This window comes from Bactrocera oleae, chromosome 2 (assembly GCF_042242935.1).
Source record: "Bactrocera oleae isolate idBacOlea1 chromosome 2, idBacOlea1, whole genome shotgun sequence".
NCBI lineage: Eukaryota > Metazoa > Arthropoda > Insecta > Diptera > Tephritidae > Bactrocera > Bactrocera oleae.
Window position 1 is genome coordinate 66,817,858 of NC_091536.1, and position 16,955 is coordinate 66,834,812.

The window sequence follows — 16,955 nt, forward strand, 5'->3', positions numbered from 1 at the left end:
AAATGAAACACCGATTAAGTGCTGTAAAAATTCTTCTGTCTTCAAACAAAAAAATGCACCAAAAACGATTTTTTTCTGACTTGCAAGTGCATTTAGTCCTTTCTTTAATATCTGTATATTTTCCCATAGCGTATATTTGGAACATAGGACCTCACGCTTTTAATATTACAGGTGACAAAGTTATTTATAACTGTAAATATTTTATGCATGGGATTCTTGGTTCGCGCTTAAGCTAACTTTATTTGCAAAACGAACACTGCGGATTTAAACCAAAAAAGAACGTTAACTTTAGTCGCATCGAAGCTTTAATATTCTTAGCAAAGTATTTTTAATCGGCTGCATTGTATGTTTTGTTTACGATTTGCATTGTTTTTTATAGCAACAAAATACATACAGCTCATATAATAAAAACTATTTCTTGCTTGCTGTCGCTGAAAATATATAACAATTAAAATACTAATACGCATTTTAATTTTCCTTTTCATTGTTTTTGTGTGCGATTTTCATTCACTTTTTATTTTCTTTTAAGTGAAATATTTGCAATTTCATGTTAAAATATTTTTCCATTATTGTTTAGTGCAAGTATTTTATGTGAAGCAAAAAATAATATATAATATTCGCGTTTATTATTTCAACAAAGCAAACGTCAAACATAAAGTGCTGTTGGTGTGGGTGAGATATTTATGCGAAGCGGCAAGTAAACTCACAAAAAATTTAGCATATTTTTCTTAAATATAATAATTCCACGCAGTTAAATGATAAACATTTAATTTACTAATTTTTCTTACTTATATTTTATTTAACGAAAAAGTTAAGCTCAAAAACAAAACTAGGAATATATACTTTGTATATATGCAAATATGATTAAGTATTAGGTGCTTTATACCTACGTTTACTCCGTATAAAATATTATAAATAAGTGTGTACCTTCTAACGAAATACGTACTCTTGTTTTTAGTATATTATACGCAAAAATGTAAATAAAATGCACCTTATACAAGAAATTAAAAAAGATAAGTAAAAATATTTAAGTTTCTCTTTCCGACTAGGCGATTGGTTTGACTCCCTTCGGTTTAGGTTCTGGTGGATCAATCAAATTGCCATGACGCACAACATCAATATTTCCCAGACGCACCATTTTCTCTTCCCAAAGCGCAATCTCTTTTCTGTATTGTTATAATATGATAAAAAAATAAATATATAATTTTATGAAATAAACTAAAAATATACTCACTTGTACAGTTCCATGTCTTTGCGGGATTCTATTAAGAACACTTCTTTCTCCTTGTCTGAGAGGCGCGACCATTTTTCTGTGCACTTCTGATGCCATTCACGATATGTTTGTTTAGGCGTTTGTGGCGTATTTGTACGTTCTTGTACGAGGAAGCGTAAGAAGGCAGAAGCAGGTTTTTTGGGACGTCCGAGTTCTTTAATACGCTTTCGCATCATTCTGCGGTCTTTAGCGTCTTGTATATCTTGCTTAAGCTGTTTCAGTTCGGTACGTTGTTCATCAGTCATGTTTGCCTCATATTTGGCACGAATTTCCACAAACTGTTGTTGTTCACGCTTGTAGTCGTCCTGCAGGCGTTTTTTCAATGCGGCATCTGCATCATTCCAACGTTTTGATAACACGCGCACTACGTCGGTTGTGCTATATTTGGGATTTTCCGCAAGTATCTTTGGACGTTGCTCCTGCATGTAGCGAAAATAAGGTGTGAGTGGTTTTCTTGGACGTGGTGGTAAACCAAGTTTCTCTTCAAGTGTGCGTGCAGATGTTGCGACATTTGTGGATACACTGAAGTTGGCAATGGCCGCTGGTCTGTCGGTAGAGGAGATGGAGATGTATGTGGCAGTGAAAGAATTTGATGATTGTAAATCGTTAAGGTTGTTCGTTTGTCTGTCATTAATGTTGGAAGACTTGGACGGTTGTTTTTTAATCACTTGCCTGCATTTATTGACCAAAGACCCAAAAAAGGTAGACTTCGATAGGAGTGGGGCCGTGAGCAGCATTTTGTCTACAAATATTATAATAAAGTCAAGATGTTGATTTATATAGCAACTTCACCTTGTACTTGGAGTTTAATTCAGAATTGATGTAAAAATAATGTGATCAAGCGGTATTTACTAGTATTTACATAAGGAAACGCGCAACGAAATGACAATTGTCACGCAAATGTCAAACACCAATTGCGGCGACAGCGTGGTGACTGCACTTCGATATTTATGTATTTAATTTCACAGCGAATAAAAAGGTGCTAGAATGAATAGATTGGAAAAATTAATTTTATTAATTGCCGACTAATTATCTATTTTTTAATATATGAGATGTAAATTTTGTATTTGTTATAATTATACCGACGCTGAACACACCACCGAATTGTCAATAACAAATGCCAGCATGAGGTAAACAAATGCCACCAATGGCAATGCACAGCTGATATAACCTTTAAAAGTCGTTTCATGGCTTTTTGTTTAAAATTTGTGCCGGTTTTTAATTGTATTTAAAAAGTTAAATATTATGTCTAACAGCACATCTGCAGCTAGCAGCTCCACATCTACAGTTGCAAAACAAAAACAACAACCGTCGGAAATTAAAGACAAAGTGAGAGTACTATGTCTACACGGTTATCGCCAGAATGGTGATGCACTCAAAAATAAATTGGGTTCTTTTCGGAAATTTGCTGGAAAATATGCTGAGTTTGTTTTTCTCACAGCACCGCATCAAGTAATACTACCCGAAACTGGTAGTGATCAAGCAGCTGAACAGCGCAGTTGGTGGGCAAATAAAGATGATGGTACCTTTAAAGGTACAAATAAAGGCGGACCGGCATTTGGTTTTCAAGAAAGCCTAGGTTTCGTTGAAGAAGCGTGGGATAAACAGGGGCCATTTCAAGGTTTATTAGGCTTCTCCCAAGGTGCTTGTTTCGTCGGTTTGCTTTGTGGTTTAGCGAAAAAGAAATGTGAGTATGTTATGCTCAACATTGTTATACAAGTGAATAAAAAATAATAATTACAAACTTTTAGTGACTTCCATACGTCCCGATTTTGCTATATTATCATCCGGATTTCTTTCTGGCAGTTTGGCGCACAAAAGCGCATATGAAGAAATTATTACCATACCTACGCTACATATATACGGACTTAGCGATGATATCATACCAAAAGAGATGAGTCAAGATTTGGCGAGACATTTTAAAAATGCTGAAATATTAGAACATCCAGGCGGGCATTATTTCCCAGCTACTGCGGCGCAAAAGCAAACATATATAAACTTCTTCCAAGATCGACTACAAGAATACTTAGAAAATTTAGAATTGCAGCAAGCAAGCAACGTTACATTTCTTGAAACGGCGGATAAACAGACTGCTGTTGATAGCAGTGACAGTAACGACTCTGACTAGAGAGGCTAGTAAAGTGAGACATCTGCCAATATGTGGTCTTAATTATTTAAGTCAATACAACACATACAAGTGATTTCTTTTCTTTTTTTTTTAATAATTAATTCTTATGATTACAATTATGTTAATTAATTAATAAAATTAACCCAATATATAGTAATTCATAAATTTGCTTCACCAACTCCGCAAATCGCTACGCATCTCGTTTACTTGCTTTTATTTTATATTGTATATCATCGAGATTTTCATAAGGCTTTACAATATAATTTATTATAAAGCGACTTCGCTTTTCATTTAAATTTTTGTTTCTTTTTTGTTTTCTAAACATTAGGTTTCGTTAAATTATTGCAAAAAAGAGTGCTAAGTTGTGTAACTATGTGTGCATATGAAATGTAATTTAGTGTCAGAATGCTTTGTTTTGTTTACATATTAGAGATGTCTGCGAAATTTGTATAATTTTTATATTACATAATTTTTTATCCGTAGTTGCCTCTCAGTTAAATTTTTATTTCACGCGAATTTGAGCCGTTTACTAGTAGCATTATATCAAGTTTTGGTTTTTTTTTTTAAGAATATGTTAAGGTTGAACTTATTTTTTTAACTTTGAATAATTTATAAATTATGTAAGTAAAGGAAACAATGATCAAATTTTTTTCATAACGTAAACAGTTTTTTAAATTTTTTTGACACAAATATACGCTATCAACGGTAAAATCATAATTTTAAATTATATATTCATTTGCATATTTTCAATAAAGAATTTAAATTAAATAATTAAATATACCTTGACCCAAATTGTTTGCATTTAGAAGAAAATAATAAGTTCCGAAAAAATTGCAATAATTAAAGTTTGGGAAGTTTTGTTGTCTTGCTTCATAGTAACATCTCTTCAAATTATTTAACATGATAGCATTTAACAAAAACAAGGTGCTTGTTTTTTTTAAGAAAGCATTTAACAAAATTATTTACTTAATGCTGAAGTTGAATATAAGAAGATTTTGTTTATAATTTTAATTGTTGTTGTTTAAAATAAGCATTTCCTGCGTGCCGTTATGTATGTATGTAGTATCAATTAAGACCGGTCTGTTGTTTACCACATCGTTTTTATTGTTGCTGTTGTTGTTGTAGTAGATATCTCCATATTCTGAGTTATTTTATGCAACTTGCTCTTGACCGTTAGCTGCCTCTTGATTCTTCATAACTTCAGGTAGATCTGGTGGTGATGAATATGGCGTTATTTCGAGAGGCTCGAATTCGCCATGTTCGTCTCTGTGATGCATAAATGTAGAAATTTAGTAGGTTCATTCAGAAAAACTTAAAATATTATGTTTTATTAATGCAGGATTCTTCAAAGCCATTCTATTTTATATGAGTGCATATAGGCATACACATATATAGCGTACGAATTACTGTATGAAAGATAGATAAAATTGTTGGCGCGAGCCAAATACACGTCGCGTGGGCATGACAAGTCCATTTTCCAAAAATAAACATATAAATATATGTATTTGACATAAAATTTTAACCAATACACTGGCACATGTAAGAAGCTTGGAAATATTTATATTTAAGTACGAACAAGCTACAATTTCAAAATAATAAAACAAATAATGGTCAGTGATTTAGGAATACGGATGTTAATTAAGTGATAAGAACGTCGCTTGAAATAAAAATTATTTAATAAACCATAACACAACTGAGTAATCACACTTTTGAATTAGAACTGAGCTACGATTACCTGCGCTTTATTTGCCTTTACGGAAACACTAACTAACGTAATTACTTGTTGCCTTTGTTGCAAACTCACCTTAATGCTAGTCCTAACTGTGCCGGAGCTTGCGCCTTTGCCGTTGACATCTGTATGCCATAATCCTGCAAGGTGTTCTCGTCCTCCATCACCTCATTATCCTGATTATATAGCTTCTGGTCATGGGGACGCACCTTTAAGATGCCTGTAATTGATTTAATATAATATATACATTAGTCACCTTTTATATTTTTGTGAAAATTTCAACATTGTTGATTTGCCTTCAATCATCCGCTTCAGTTCCGCGACGCTTGTATTCTCTTTTGCATCTGTGAAAATTGTGGTTTTATGTCTTCGAATCATAAGGAACACATCCTGGTGAGAGCAAGAAAGTGTTTTATTAACAATTATTTGTAATCATTATTTTGGTCAAAGTTCATTTCGTTGCGGGCGCACCATAGAGTGGCTGCGTTAACAGTGACGACAACGTCGACGTTAAGCTTTAGGCGGCGACATTGACAGTAGCAGCAGCTGATTTCACAGCACTGTTGTTGTTATGCTATTACTCTTTCAGTCGCCGCTGTTGCTGTTTTCGACGCTGCGGCCAACTCTTAATCCTTACCACCAAAATCACAGTAGTAACAGCGCATTACTTACCATTTCGAGCAATTTATTCTTTTTACCGCAGGTGTAAAATATATCAATTTGTCGGTTGATTAAATTTCGTACGCTACCAAGCGGTTCGACCTTGTCTTGTCTGTTTCAACACCGATAAATGCTTCAACGTCTACGCGGCGGCACTTCACACTGCACGTATTCAACTATACCACACAGTTCGCACTCAGGGTCACTTCCACAGGCAAACAATTCAGTAATTAACTGCACGCTTATATGCCGAAATCCTGCACGGATCTTAATTTCGTTTGCACGTCAGCTAAAACCGCTTACTTTTGCATTGAACGCTTAGCGCTCGCAATGAAGAATAAATAATATCACGCTGCGGTTTGGATGAGTATAAAAAATATAAAGACCTTCTTTTTGGTCTTCTTCTTCACTTTCTGATCTTTTATTTTTTTCTTAAAAGCCGAAAAACTCACAAAATCTAAATGTCAATCACAGCACTGACAAGCATTGCGCAAATGAGCATGTTCACGAAACGGAGAATGATGAATGTCAGCGAAAGGAAGTAATGAAAATGCTAAACCAAAATTGTGCATTTTATCCCGTGCGGTGTGTTCAGTGGGAAAAATATTTGCTTGTGGAACTTAGTTACAAATTCATAAAGGAAGTGTAGAAAATGAATTACCGTTTGCAAACGGAATCGTAGTAATTGTTTTGATTTTAAAGCTGTGTAAAATATTAATAAGAAACTGTCTATTAGATTTGACAATAAGTATGATTGTAGTATATTATGCAATAATCTATGGACTTTTTAGTTTGTTTCTTGATTTACAAAATTTGGGCGGTACACTCATACATATATTCATGTAGTAGTTGCGAATTTCCGCGGAAGCTTCTAGTGCTCGTTTATACTGTGGTTAACAATCTTTAATTATTTGTTTATTTCAATAATTCACAAAGTAAGATTGATAGCTAATTGTACTTTAAAAGTAAGTTCGTCTAATGCTCCAAAATGCAAAACATTATGACTGCAACTTGCTGTAAATGGCACCCTCTACTCTAGCCAGATTTTGTTGCAACCTTAGTTCTAAATTATAGAAGAGATGATATGACTAGTTATGTAAAAAAATATTCAATTCGAACCTTAATCTGTACCGTAACCGAACATTTTATACTCTCGCAACTTGCAAGGATCAAAGACCGGAAAATTACTTCAGATCTTGGCAAAATGTTATATTACAGGAAGTATTGATCCGATTCAACCCATTTTTGACACAAAAACATACTATTTTCGGGAGTTTCATTTATTTATTTTATTAAATTAATTTCCATTATATATCTTACACATTGACCGATAGTTTCGATAAAAACTCAACTAGAGGCACTGGGGTCTACATATTCAGTACCTAGGGGCTTGAACAGTTTTGGTTCGATTTAGTCAATTTTTGGTCACAAGGTGGCATACTTACACGTATTATTCACGCAAAGTTTAACCCCATTTGCATAGTGGAAAGTGAAAGAATCAGATGGAATTTTAAATGGTGTTATATGAGAAATAGGCGTGCTTGTAATCCGATTTCGCCCATTTTCGCACTATAATATAGAAATATGAAAATAACATTACGCACTGAATTTGGTTGAAATCGGTTAAGCAGATCCCAAGATATGGGGTTTCACCTAAAAGTGGGCGGTGCCACGCCCACTGTCTAATTTTGAACACGGTTCCTATAAAATCATCTCATACCATCCCAGAGATAAAATTTAATGTCTCTGGCGTGTTTAGTGCTTGATTTATCGCGCTTTTAGTAGTTTTTAACAGTACCGTTATATGGGGAGTGGGCGGAGTTGCCACCCGATTTCAACTATTTTCACACTATAGGTAGAGGTTCTAAAAACATTTGCTTTTAGTAAATTTTGTTATTATAGCATTAGCGGTTTAAGAGATATGCACATTAAACCTTTTAAGGGCGGGAAATTTTAATTTTGTTATTATAGCATTAGCGGTTTAGGAGATATGCACATTAAACCTATTAAGGGCGGGAAATTTTAACTGCAGATGCCCCTCCCTAATGTGATTCTGTGTACCAAATAACAGTCTTGTGTCTTATTGCGGAGCTTAGTTATGGCAATTTATTTGTTTTTGATTAATGGTTACAGCTTGCATAGACGGACGGATGGACAGACAGTCACCCGGATTTCAACTCGTCTCTTCATCCTGATCATTTATATATTATACAATATATTACCCTATATCTAACACCTAAGACTAGGTGATGATGAAAGAACCGTTAGGTGAACATAACTATTATATTTTGTAGCAACAAGTTGCAAGAGTATAAAAATAGTTGAGATCGTATACAATGTACACATTTGTTATATGTTACTTGAAGTGAAATTCTTGAAAATTCCTTAATATAGTGTTGAATAACATAAATTCTAACCGAATTATATAAGCTGAGAGGAATACATAAACGAGTATGGCCAAATAACGTATAATTTATCTTTCATCCAAATCCTGTACTTTGGGGGTTTTATTAAAAAAGAAATACTAGTATACATAATTGTTTCTGTTAACATGTTATTTGTTCAATTTCATTTACAAATGCATCTTATATTTCTTCCCTCTCACTCTAACTAAATATATTCCAGATTAAATTTTTATAGTAAATGCCGAAGACCCTATAATAGCCCTAATGATTCGGGTGACGAACTGGGTCATTTTGCCATGGCGGTCTGTCCGTCTATCTGTCTGCATACACGCGAACTAAGTCCTCAGTTTTCGAGATATTGATCTTTTTCTCCTCAAGAAACTAAACTTTTATCAGACCTATCAAAGACAAGACTACTTTCTTTATAAAGGACATTTTTTCATTATTTAATTCGTCGTGGCTAGAAAGAAATAGCAAAACGTTTTCCGTTGAATGCAAAACGTTGACCGGTTCCGTTTTCAGATACTTATATATAGCTGCCATAAGAAATGCACCTGTGTAGGGTATTATAGCTTCGGTGCAGCCTAAGTTAAAATTTTTTTTTGTTATTAAATTACATATATGTGAATATATGTTTAACATACATACATATGTATAAGTTAACAATAGTGAACTAAATGAGTTTCTTGAATTGTCAAAATTGTAATCTATGCAGTCTGGATTTGGTCGCGCATGGATCAAATGAATTGCGTGACCGTCAACTTGAACAAGCCATCAATCGTGGAATCGTCAGTTGTACTTCAATATATCGCAGAAGCATTGTAGTCAGCAAAAATTAGGAAAGCAACGTTAACGTCAGCAGCGATAATACTAGTAGTAAGTTATAAATAAGTGCAATATTATTTTAATAAACAGTTTTAGAACGGAACTCAATTTGTATCATTTAAAGTAACAGTTCGTGGTTAGACGACAACACCATCGCTACCATTTATATCGAACAGTAGAATTTAAAAATAACTTATACAAATACATATTTTGTTGAATTGCCTATATTCACATAAGCACCTATTAATTTTTATAAAATTCGTATTTGCGTAATCAAATAGATTTTTAGTTTTTACATGTGATGTTACCCCTAACAAATTACCCAAAAAAAGCAGATTGGATCGAAGTCCAAGGGTATTCTGCTCCCCGTGGTACCAGAGTTGAGTCTCCGGGAAGACTGTGTAGCCGAAGCTACTGTATCAAATGTCTTTTTATTTGGAATCTCATTTAAAGTCTATAATATCAGTTCAAGCTGAGTATTATAGCACTATTTCTGACATAACTATGCTGATATTTCTAGGCAAGGTATAATAACAGCCATAGTGCATTTGGCTTTTAGTCAGCTCTTACGACAGGCATGCCTTACCGCGGGCAAATTCTTACCCCTGCCCGCAGGGGGTCATTACCTGTACAGTATTTTGGTGGGAGTTGACGAAACTCGTTACATTTATTTGCTTTTGTGTTATTAATTTTTTTACGTGAAAATAGCCAAGTTAAGCCGCTGTTTCGCTCTTTTTTGTTTAGTCAGAGCGTTAGCCAAACTTATCGGGGAGAGCGCCCTGTCACCCCAGCAAATTCTAAGTAACAGTGATAAGACCCTCTTTTGAATTCTTTTAATCGATTTAAGTAGTATCCCAGTATAAAATGAAAGTGTTTAATAACTCTTATACCATTTATTACATTGTCGCATATTTAAGCAATTGAATATCAATGGTGATGACAAAAAAGAGTTTCAGAAAGATAACTAGTGAAAGTGGCATAAAAAGGCGAAGGTATTGGTCGTATGATAGCAATATATCGCATGTTTACTTTTTAAAAAATCCAAAACAAAATATACAAAAATATTTAGCACCCTGTTTTGCACAACGGAATCCATTTTAAAAGACTTATATCATTGCAATGTATGTTCAAAAATATGTTTTTTACTGTTATGTCGTCACAATATTTCCTTATTGGGCACTTTTTGCCTTCTTGCGGGGTTATTTGGAGTACATCAACACACATGCTCATATGTACAAAGCTGTTAAGAAATCTTATAAGAACGTCCTGTTAAAAAGCATGTACATTTTTTGGCAAAACAAAATTGAAGAATTTACGACTCTGCAAAAGACATAAAATATTAATGTGATATTTGGATAGAAAAGGGTTCAAAGGCCATTGTGGCATGCATAGATTTAGCTAATTGAATTTTATTCAGGAATAAGGAAGAGTGGAGTTCAGTCGTAAGTGAACGCAAAAATGCGAATACACTTTACAGTAAACAATTTTTTAATTTAAATATGAAAAAAAAACCACAGCTGAACCGTAGCTATAATATCCTTCACAGGTGTAATTATTTTAGCAACTTCCGTTTGCATCCATTGGAAAAAGTTTTGCTACTTCTTTCTAGTCACGTTGTTTGATATTAGCAACCTTCAAATCGAAAAAATATATATATATATATGCTATAGTGGTCCAATGTGAACAGTTTGCTTGGATATTGTAGCGTTTCCTTGGAGAATAATCCTTGCTAAATTTTGTGGAATTATCTTGTCAAGTAAAAAAGTTTTCCATATCAGACATTGGCTTTGATCGCCCAGTTTGTATGGCAGTTATATGCCCTAGTTGTCTGATATCGACTGTTCAACGATTAATAATCTTCTAGGGAAGAAAAGGACGTGTACAAAATTTTAGATCGATATCTCAAAAACTAAGCGACTAGTTCCTGTATATACAGAGCGATATACAGACGAACATAGCTAAATAAACTCAGCTTATTACATGGAAAAATTATATATTTTATATACTTTATGGAGTCGTCGACCTTTCCTTCGGGGTGTTACAAACTTCTTGGCAAACTTAGTATACCTTCTTCAGTGTTATAATAACCATATGAATACATCGAAATATAATGGATATTGTGCTTGGAAATTTCTTTACCATTAAATAGTTAACTGGCTGATATCTTGGATATATATTGTGATTCGTCGAACAATAAATTAAAACTTGATTTTCAAAAATCTCGAGTAAATATCGTAAAAAGAAACTTGTCCAGAAATAAACGCCCAAACCCATTTTTATCTATTGAGTATAAACTCCATATTATATGCTATAGAGACTCGTAGTGTTTTTAAATATACTAAGGCTGACAGCTCATCAGTGCTTTTAAAACTAAAAAATATCTGTATCTTTTACTAACTTGGTCTTTGTGACTTTTTCAAAGGGTAGTTAGTTGTTCGGGTTGTTTCAATCTCCAATTAGTCCCAGATACCCTTAATTTCATCAGATATGTACGCTGTCTTCGATGCATTACAACTTGGGCTGGTATAAATTACGCAGACTGGCATAATCGAATACATAGGGTTTACTACTTTAATAAGTTTCCTCCATACTCTTTTGTATTGAATTCAACTGATCATTTTGTTTTTGCTTTCACATGAAAATTATTAAGACAAGAGAGCATCGCTGAAACTAGCTAGCTAAGTGGTGTATGGAAGATTGTTAACCTTCTTTAAAAGTTTTTAGTATCTACTTAGTCTTGCCATAAAATGTTACAAAGTTTCAAATGCATAAATGCCGTTATTTGTATTAAAATTTGCATGCAGTGTCTACTCATATATAATATAATAATCGGTTCAGTATTTGCTTTCCCTTGTTAACAATGGAGTGGGAAGCAAATCTGTAAAAGTCGGAAATTTTACGTGGTAAAGCAGTTAATCAAAATTCTGGTAAACATTTCGAATAAAATGTTGTACATCGCTCATTTAATGTATGCATTATTAAACGAAATAACTTTAGATATTAAAAAATTTAATCTGTTTAGTGAGGTAGAAGTTTCCACCAATCTTTTTAGCGCAAGAATAATTAAATTTCTAAAAACGTTTTATTGTAAGCCAACTCCAAGATTATTCTTTAATAAGTATCATTAACTAGAATTGTCATACTGTATCAGGTAGGTATCGCACCACTTGGATTTTGGACTACGGACAGAGAATGTTATTGAATAGCAATCAAGGTTCAAGAGCATATTTGTACTATATCTCTTATCGATTTGTCGCTGCTTTCCACACAATATCGAATTTGAATCTAATAAGTACTCAATGTTCTTTTAATTTACCGTTATCGACGCGTCAATGACAATAACGCTGCCAATTGCAGGCAAGCATTTGAATTCAAAGTTGTTTCTGCATCGCCATTTTCATTGAAAATTAGAAAGTACGACTATTGCATTTTGTGTTCTGTGGGTCATTTGATTTTCATGCAATATGCACGCCACTGTAGTGGACAATTAGGACTCAGTTCACTAGAAAACGCAGCAATTTGCATCACGTTCGCAAAGGTTCACACAGACACACACTTATGCATAAACATGCATGCTATACACATAATGTGGCTGTGTGACGTGTGTGTGTGTGTGCCTACAATGAATCCATTGTATTGGTCACTGTGCAACACATTGTGACAGCTAACCAAATGAGGGCAATAAAATGCCGCTGCAACTATCGCTACTGGCTTTTGCCTGTTGGCTGTTGCAAAGCACATTTGCTCTTGCCTAATGACCACGCATACCCACACACATGCAACACAATGGCAACAATGACAACAGTTAGTACACACAAGCACGGTGGCAGCCTGCTGACGATGGAAATGCAAAAATTTTTTAGGGTAAAAAGGAAAAGCGCAACAGCAGCGGCTGCGGCAGCACGAGTAGTGAGTTGCTACAATTTCCGGACGCTTGACAACATATTGCCAGAGTGTGGTTGAGTGAACGCATAGAAGTTAGTTATTGCCGCAGACGCAAATTGATGCCTACACACATACATATATGCATGCATATATATACACATACATATATATTAATACACACATCCAGGATCCGAGTGCAACAAGAGCACTATATAAATTGCACGAGAAAACTTTTCTCCGCTTGGCTTGGTCGACACAACGCCGCTTAAACTGGGCCAACTAGCACACCACTGTTCCACATACACACCACTGTACATAGTACATATTTATATATGTGAATCGTAGCCAAATATATATCCCTCTGCATACACGCTCCACATATGCACATCCGCCCACATACTTTGCGACCGCATAAAAAAAATTTAAATAATATTGTGTGCACAGCGTTGGACGGCATAATGAGAGCGGCGTAAAAGGGTACACAGTCGAAAATTATTACATACATATATAATAGCCATTGTCATTTTTTCACTTCGGTGCAAATTCATTTTCTGTGAACTGGTTGTTGTAAGTTGGCGCCGCTGCAAGTGTCGGCCAAGTGTTTTTTAATGAATGCTGCAAGTATTGGCTGTTCTACAGCAAACTATGTAGACCCCGTGGTAAATATAACTGGCTCCAGTGTAGAGCAAAAATTTCAGATAATTCGTTAGGACGCGAGATATTATCGAGCAAATTGTTATGAATTTCCGATGAAGGGTCTATTGTAAAACTTAAAAGGTGCAATGGTTAAAGGACAGCCTAAAAAGAGTGATTTTTGAAATTGTAAGAAAAAAAAACTATTGTATCCAAAATCAAATACAAGTGATCTCCGACGGCGCAAAACAATTTCAGTGAGTACGGCCTCCTCCGTGGATGAAACCTAAGAAAAGTTTTCTACCAAAAAAAGTTAAGCTTTAAAATTTAAATCAAAGTTTTGGTAAAAAAAACTGAACATGTTGAAACATTTTGATAGTGAACGGATGATTTGTCTCCGAGTAATAATCCAAGTGAATTTGGAAAAGTTAGTAATAGATACTACGAAAAACGCGTTTAAACATTAACTGTTGGAGCTGATTGTACTGCGCGGCTGCACTTTAGAAGGCTGTAACTCAAATGTAGTATTTTAATTTTAAGGGTTTACCCTATGGAAATATGAAAAAATATTTTTTTTTGAATTTCTCACCAAGTGTGCCCGTAAGTAGAGTTGATAATATTTTCAGAAATTTTATTGTGTCAAAATTTTAATGGATTGGGATTCGAGTTGCTTCTGTACACGCTTACTTTTTTTTTTGATTTCAGACCTGAACTTTAATATATATTATTTTTTTGGTATATTTTGAATTTTTATTTGATATACATATTTTGAAGTAAAATAAAAAACCGTTTTACAAAAATGGTATCGAAATGATTTATACCTATACACTCTTTATCTATGTAGCCGTGTCGATCCATTTGGCGATTAGTTCAAAACAAACTAACTTTGAAGCTGCTTGTGAAAAGTCATTAAATCTTGCAAAAAAAAAAAAATAATTTTCTAAATTATTTGAAGTAAATGACAAGAAAAAACAATAGCAACGGCTGCACCGTAGCTATAGTCGTCGGATAAATGACAGCTTCGACAAATGAGAAATTTCTTGGGGATAAAAGAAAGCGTGCTACATTTCAGAACGATATCGCAAAAATTGAGGTACTGGCTTGCGTGTATAGAGACAAACAAACGGACAGACAGATGGACATAGGCAAATTTGAACGGGGTGTTCATGATGTAAAAACAAAAAAAAAACGATATTTAATAGAGTAATAAGCATGTCTGTTCAAATCTTGCCCCCATAGAACTAAATGCATTAGTAAAAAGGTATATCTTCTAAAATATATGTTGAAAACTAAAAAATATTTAACTTCATTTCATGTTCACATATGAAAACTGAAGTTTTTTATACATAATATTATTTTTCACTGGTGATTACTTATGGTAATGAGCAAACACATTTTTCTTTATAAAGTGGATATTTTAAATATATTTAAATAATACTATAATTATCAAGTATATTTGGCATGCTGGGTTCAAAGAATAAACGTACTTGCACTGAAATTTATATAAAAATATATAATTTCTTTTGTATACATATGTAAATATTTGTATATAAACATACATACACATAAAAATGCACTTTTCCTCTTGTATGTACGTTGCAAGAATTCGTGTAAGAGCCGAGTTGAAGAGAAATAACATACGCACAGAAGCAACAGTGTGTTTGCTAATAAAATATTTCACTTTTAATTTGGAGAAAGTGGGCGCTCGGTCAACAACCATTCTTAAATTTACGCAAATGTGTCCTCATGCAAGCATTTAATGTTTAATTTCAGTGTAAATATTTGCAACGAACACAGCAGCAGAAAGCAGCGTCTGAAACTGGAAGCGTTTCCTATTTGCTTCCTTTTTTTTGCTACGTTCGCCTCTGCATTCTGTTGGTTGCGTATACGCCCCGACAACTATAGTTTCGCTGGTGTTGGAAAAGTTGCTTGTTCTGTAGGAAATAGTTAAATTAAACAATTGCGGGCAACTGTACAGTTTAAAATGTGTGTGTGGCATGATAAAAATTTTATATTTGAAACATTTGCGTAATTGTTTTTTTTTTTTGTATTTCCCACTAATTGTGGACTTACAGCGCGAAGTAAAACGAAACTATTGCAAACCTCAGCTGGGGTGCCGGAAACATTCCAAATATTCGAGATATACATATCATTAAATTTATATGTATATGAACACAATATATAAATGTATACATGTGCTTCTGTGTGTATAATATTCCAACAATTTCAGTGTGTGTGGTTAAGACTTTGTTGATAATTTTATTCTCAGTAATTGCTAAACATTTACGAGCATATTATAAGAATGGAAAGTGATGTTGTAAACTAAATAAATACATATGTTTTTGTTGTAGCTTGTTAACTGTTGATGACTTTTAAAGTTGGTTTGTTATGATAACCAAAGTGTTACGTAAATTATTCTTGTAGTTTTATGCGGTTTTCAGCCACACACTGCCTTTATCATTAAAATCAGTTTATGTTATTTTTATTTTAGGGTCAACTAAAAGTTCACATTCTGAACAAAATATTAAAAGTTTTTGTTTTATTTTTTTTTCAGTTTGCTTTTTAATTTCGTTTATGCAATGTGGCTTTTTATTAGTCTTGACTGCTGGGTTGGGTAAACATATTTTTTCGAGCCAAGCATATTTTGCAAATAAGTTGAGCATAATATTTATGAATTATAATGTACACCTTTATGCCAAAAGTTCTTATAAATACTAAAAACTTTTTCTAGGCATTTCTTGGCATAAATGGCTTTCGAAAATTATTTTCCACCAGACGTTAGCATCTTGGGATTTTCAATTATTGCTTTCTTGGAGAAGCTTTAATCATATAAAAAAAAAACTTTATTTAGAATAATAATTTTTTCATTTTCAAAAATAAATCTACAAACTAAATACAGGATGTTCCTAGAGAGATAAAACTTTTGCTCAAAGAAAATACTCAAAATATTTTTGAAAAAGCTTATATGTTCCCTTTAATAGTTCACAAATTTTATGGCATTTGACATCCGAAGAGAGCTTCAGGCATATGACCACCGCGATTGAGTCTTACTAAGTCTATCCTGCCTAGCCTGTGCAGCCGTCTTTCAGCATAGATGAACTCATCGCGCCAATAATGTACTGAATATTGCTTTAATTGGTCAGCCTGTGCTCCTTTATCACCATATACTAATGGTGGTCAAACTACAGGCCTCGATCTTCTATTCAATTCTATGCCTCAAAAAATACTAAAACTCGAAGAAATGAAAGAATAACAAAAATAAATTCTATATTGTTGTTTATTTTTACCTAGAACATACGCTAGGTGGCGTTAAAAGTTAGCTATTTCTTATATTTTCCCAACAAATTGATTTCGCATTTGCGTTTGGTCCATTGTCGAAGATTATGTTTATTTCAATCATTTTAAATTTCGGTTGCA

At 33.7% G+C, this 16,955-nt stretch overlaps 3 protein-coding genes across 8 annotated transcripts; 1 reads left to right on the forward strand and 2 right to left on the reverse strand.

Moving 5' to 3' along the window:
* Positions 1-924: 924 nt before the first annotated feature.
* Positions 925-2,255, reverse strand: TFAM (mitochondrial transcription factor A). Of its 5 annotated transcripts, none has more exons than XM_036361624.2 (4): positions 2,136-2,255; positions 1,946-2,015; positions 1,235-1,819; positions 925-1,166 (listed from the first exon to the last, which is right to left on the reverse strand). In XM_036361624.2, the coding sequence occupies exons 2-4, from the start codon at positions 2,008-2,010 to the stop codon at positions 1,046-1,048; spliced, it is 771 nt and encodes a 256-aa protein (XP_036217517.2). In that variant the 5' UTR covers positions 2,011-2,015; positions 2,136-2,255; the 3' UTR covers positions 925-1,045. The 5 variants fall into 5 exon arrangements, with proteins under 5 accessions (XP_036217517.2, XP_014096099.2, XP_014096098.2 ...); XM_014240624.3 differs by having other exon boundaries at positions 2,073-2,206; XM_014240623.3 differs by having other exon boundaries at positions 2,066-2,206.
* An 8-nt stretch (positions 2,256-2,263) lies between these two features.
* Positions 2,264-3,566, forward strand: LOC106621676 (esterase GA18864). 2 transcript variants are annotated; one of them, XM_014240625.3, is made up of 3 exons: positions 2,264-2,403; positions 2,530-2,960; positions 3,025-3,566. In XM_014240625.3, exons 1-3 carry the CDS (start codon positions 2,321-2,323, stop codon positions 3,399-3,401), a joined length of 891 nt encoding a protein of 296 aa, XP_014096100.2. In that variant the 5' UTR covers positions 2,264-2,320; the 3' UTR covers positions 3,402-3,566. The 2 variants fall into 2 exon arrangements, with proteins under 2 accessions (XP_014096100.2, XP_014096101.2); XM_014240626.3 differs by lacking the exon at positions 2,264-2,403 and having other exon boundaries at positions 2,412-2,960.
* Positions 3,472-6,276, reverse strand: EloB (elongin B). The gene is made up of 4 exons (XM_014240628.3): positions 5,803-6,276; positions 5,427-5,520; positions 5,206-5,350; positions 3,472-4,667 (listed from the first exon to the last, which is right to left on the reverse strand). The coding sequence occupies exons 1-4, from the start codon at positions 5,803-5,805 to the stop codon at positions 4,553-4,555; spliced, it is 357 nt and encodes a 118-aa protein (XP_014096103.1). The 5' UTR covers positions 5,806-6,276; the 3' UTR covers positions 3,472-4,552.
* Between the last annotated feature and the right edge of the window lie 10,679 nt (positions 6,277-16,955).

Bases quoted from the DNA above. Each gene is read 5' to 3' on its own strand.
- TFAM (XM_014240621.3), bottom strand. From the start codon at position 2,010: ATGCTGCTCACGGCCCCACTCCTATCGAAGTCTACCTTTTTTGGGTCT. The intron at 1,167-1,234 runs GTGAGTATATTT...ATAACAATACAG, and splicing joins AAAGACATGGAACTGTACAA to AAAAGAGATTGCGCTTTGGG.
- LOC106621676 (XM_014240625.3), top strand. From the start codon at position 2,321: ATGAGATGTAAATTTTGTATTTGTTATAATTATACCGACGCTGAACAC. The intron at 2,404-2,529 runs GTAAACAAATGC...TATGTCTAACAG, and splicing joins ATAACAAATGCCAGCATGAG to CACATCTGCAGCTAGCAGCT. The intron at 2,961-3,024 runs GTGAGTATGTTA...ACAAACTTTTAG, and splicing joins TGGTTTAGCGAAAAAGAAAT to TGACTTCCATACGTCCCGAT.
- EloB (XM_014240628.3), bottom strand. The intron at 5,351-5,426 runs GCAAATCAACAA...AATCAATTACAG, and splicing joins ACTGAAGCGGATGATTGAAG to GCATCTTAAAGGTGCGTCCC. The intron at 4,668-5,205 runs GTGAGTTTGCAA...TATGCATCACAG, and splicing joins CAGTTAGGACTAGCATTAAG to AGACGAACATGGCGAATTCG.